The sequence below is a fragment of the Homarus americanus genome, unplaced genomic scaffold, assembly GCF_018991925.1.
Source record: "Homarus americanus isolate GMGI-L3 unplaced genomic scaffold, GMGI_Hamer_2.0 scaffold10367, whole genome shotgun sequence".
Taxonomy (NCBI): domain Eukaryota; kingdom Metazoa; phylum Arthropoda; class Malacostraca; order Decapoda; family Nephropidae; genus Homarus; species Homarus americanus.
This window is the reverse complement of record NW_024752287.1, coordinates 17,886-19,814: the sequence shown is the minus strand read 5'-3', so window position 1 is coordinate 19,814 and position 1,929 is coordinate 17,886. Positions and strand designations below refer to the sequence as shown.

General features: G+C 40.9%; 1 protein-coding gene across 1 annotated transcript; it reads right to left on the bottom strand.

Moving 5' to 3' along the window:
• Positions 1-314: 314 nt before the first annotated feature.
• Positions 315-1,448, bottom strand: LOC121855030 (tigger transposable element-derived protein 1-like; the record flags this gene model as incomplete). The annotated part of the gene is made up of 3 exons (XM_042349861.1): positions 315-569; positions 771-956; positions 1,150-1,448. Coding segments are annotated over 3 exons (740 nt in total), but the record flags the coding sequence as incomplete, so codon positions are not given.
• Between the last annotated feature and the right edge of the window lie 481 nt (positions 1,449-1,929).

Here is a 1,929-nt window from a genome sequence, read left to right as displayed (position 1 = left end):
TGTTACACTTTACCTTGAAAAAATATGAATATAACTTGATGGGGGAGAAGGTTGATGTTGAGGAGTCATGCAGACAGGATTTGACAGTTGTCATCGTCATCATCAGTATCATCATCATGAGGTGTGGTTTTGGTTGCATGGGAGGGACGAAAAAAACGTCTAATTCCAGAAGTGGATGGCTGTGGTTCAGTGTCTTCAGTCTGCTTCTTGGGGGTTGACTTAAAAAAGACGTCTAATGTTTGCTTCTTTGCTGTCTTTCTTCTTTCACAAAGAAGCTGTTCATAAGGTGCCAAAAAAGATTTAACACCACGAACTGCAATCCTGCTCCTTTTTGCATTGTAGTCATTGTCTTCCAAGATCTGCAACTGCTTATCAACTTCCCTCAGGATAGAAGACAAAACAGAAGTGGGAAGCTCTCGTGGTTTTGCATCCTGGACTTCTTCATCTTCGGCATCTTCTATTTCCCCAGCAGCAACAAGCTGTTGTAGATCTTCTGTAGAGAGGTCTTCACAGTGGGACTCGAGCAGTTCCTCAACATCTGCGCTTTCCACTTCAGCAAAGCCAACTTGCTTTGCAAGAGAAACACAATTTTCTTTAATTTTTGGGAGCTCCTCTGATGCATCAAAGCCTGTAAAATCATGAATTAAATCTGGGAGAAGCTTCCACCAAACTCCACTCAAGCAGTCCTTACTTACTTCACCTCAGGCCTCCACAATGATGTCAATTGCATGCTTGATGTTGAAATTTTTCCAAAACTGAAGAACACTGGCCTTATCATTTTCTTCCTCAGTAGCTTCAATAAGTTTCTTAAATGTACGCCTCAAATAATAGGCTTTGAAGGCTGCTATTACTCCTTGGTCCATTGGTTGAAGGAGAGATGTTGTATTTGGAGGTAGAAAGAGCACTTTGATATTGTCAAAGCTCAGCAATGGTGGGAGAGTGACTTGGCGCATTATCTAAAATGAGGAGAATCATAAAATCTATATTCTTCTTCTTGCAATATTTTTTAAAAGCATTTTCAAAAACATCCACAAGAAGGTCAGAAAAAATTTGTCCCATCATCCAACCTTTTTTGCTTGAACTAAAGTGAATACCTAGAGTAGACTTTATGTAACCCTTTAAAGCTCTTGGGTTGACAGAGTGATACACCAACACATGCTTAAGCTTTAAGTCTCCACTAGCATTTGCACCCAACAACACTGTCACACGGTCCTTCGCAGCCTTAAAGCCTGGAGCATGTGCTTCATTCTTGGAAATGTAAGTTCTTGTTGGCATGCGCTTCCAGTATAAACCTGTTTCATCCAAATTAAAAATTTGGTCTAAGGTGTAGCCTTCTTCCTGAATCAATTTCTTTACAGTGGGAGGAAATGCCCGGGCACTTGCTTCGTCGGCACTTGCTGCTTCACCACATAACTTTACATTATGAAACGCATAGCGGTTCTTAAAACCTGAAAACCATCCACTACTAGCACTAAAGGCAACCACATCAGCAGGATTTTCAGCTTTTTTCTTTAGGTCCTCATATATTGATAAGGCTTTCTCTTTAATGGTGAGGAAGCTGGTCCCAGATCGCTTTTTCGTTTGATCTTCTATCCAAACACTTAGAAGCCATTCCATCTCCTCAAGTTCCTTTGGCCGTGATCTCACACTTTTGCCAGCACTCAAGGTTTTTCCAGCAATACAGCTTGCTTTAATCTTTGCTGCATTGTCTCTAATGGTGCGTAAAGTAGACTCCTTTATTCCCGTTGCACGCACAATATCACATGTTCTTTCCTTATTTTCAAAACGCTTGACAACATCAAGCTTGCCTTCAAGTGTTATAGCCTTTCTTTTACGATCACCACCGGAAATGCGATCACCGGAATGCTTCCCGGAGATATTCTTCTTTTCCATAGTCACAAAATTGGAGAAACAGTAAATCAGAAAGCA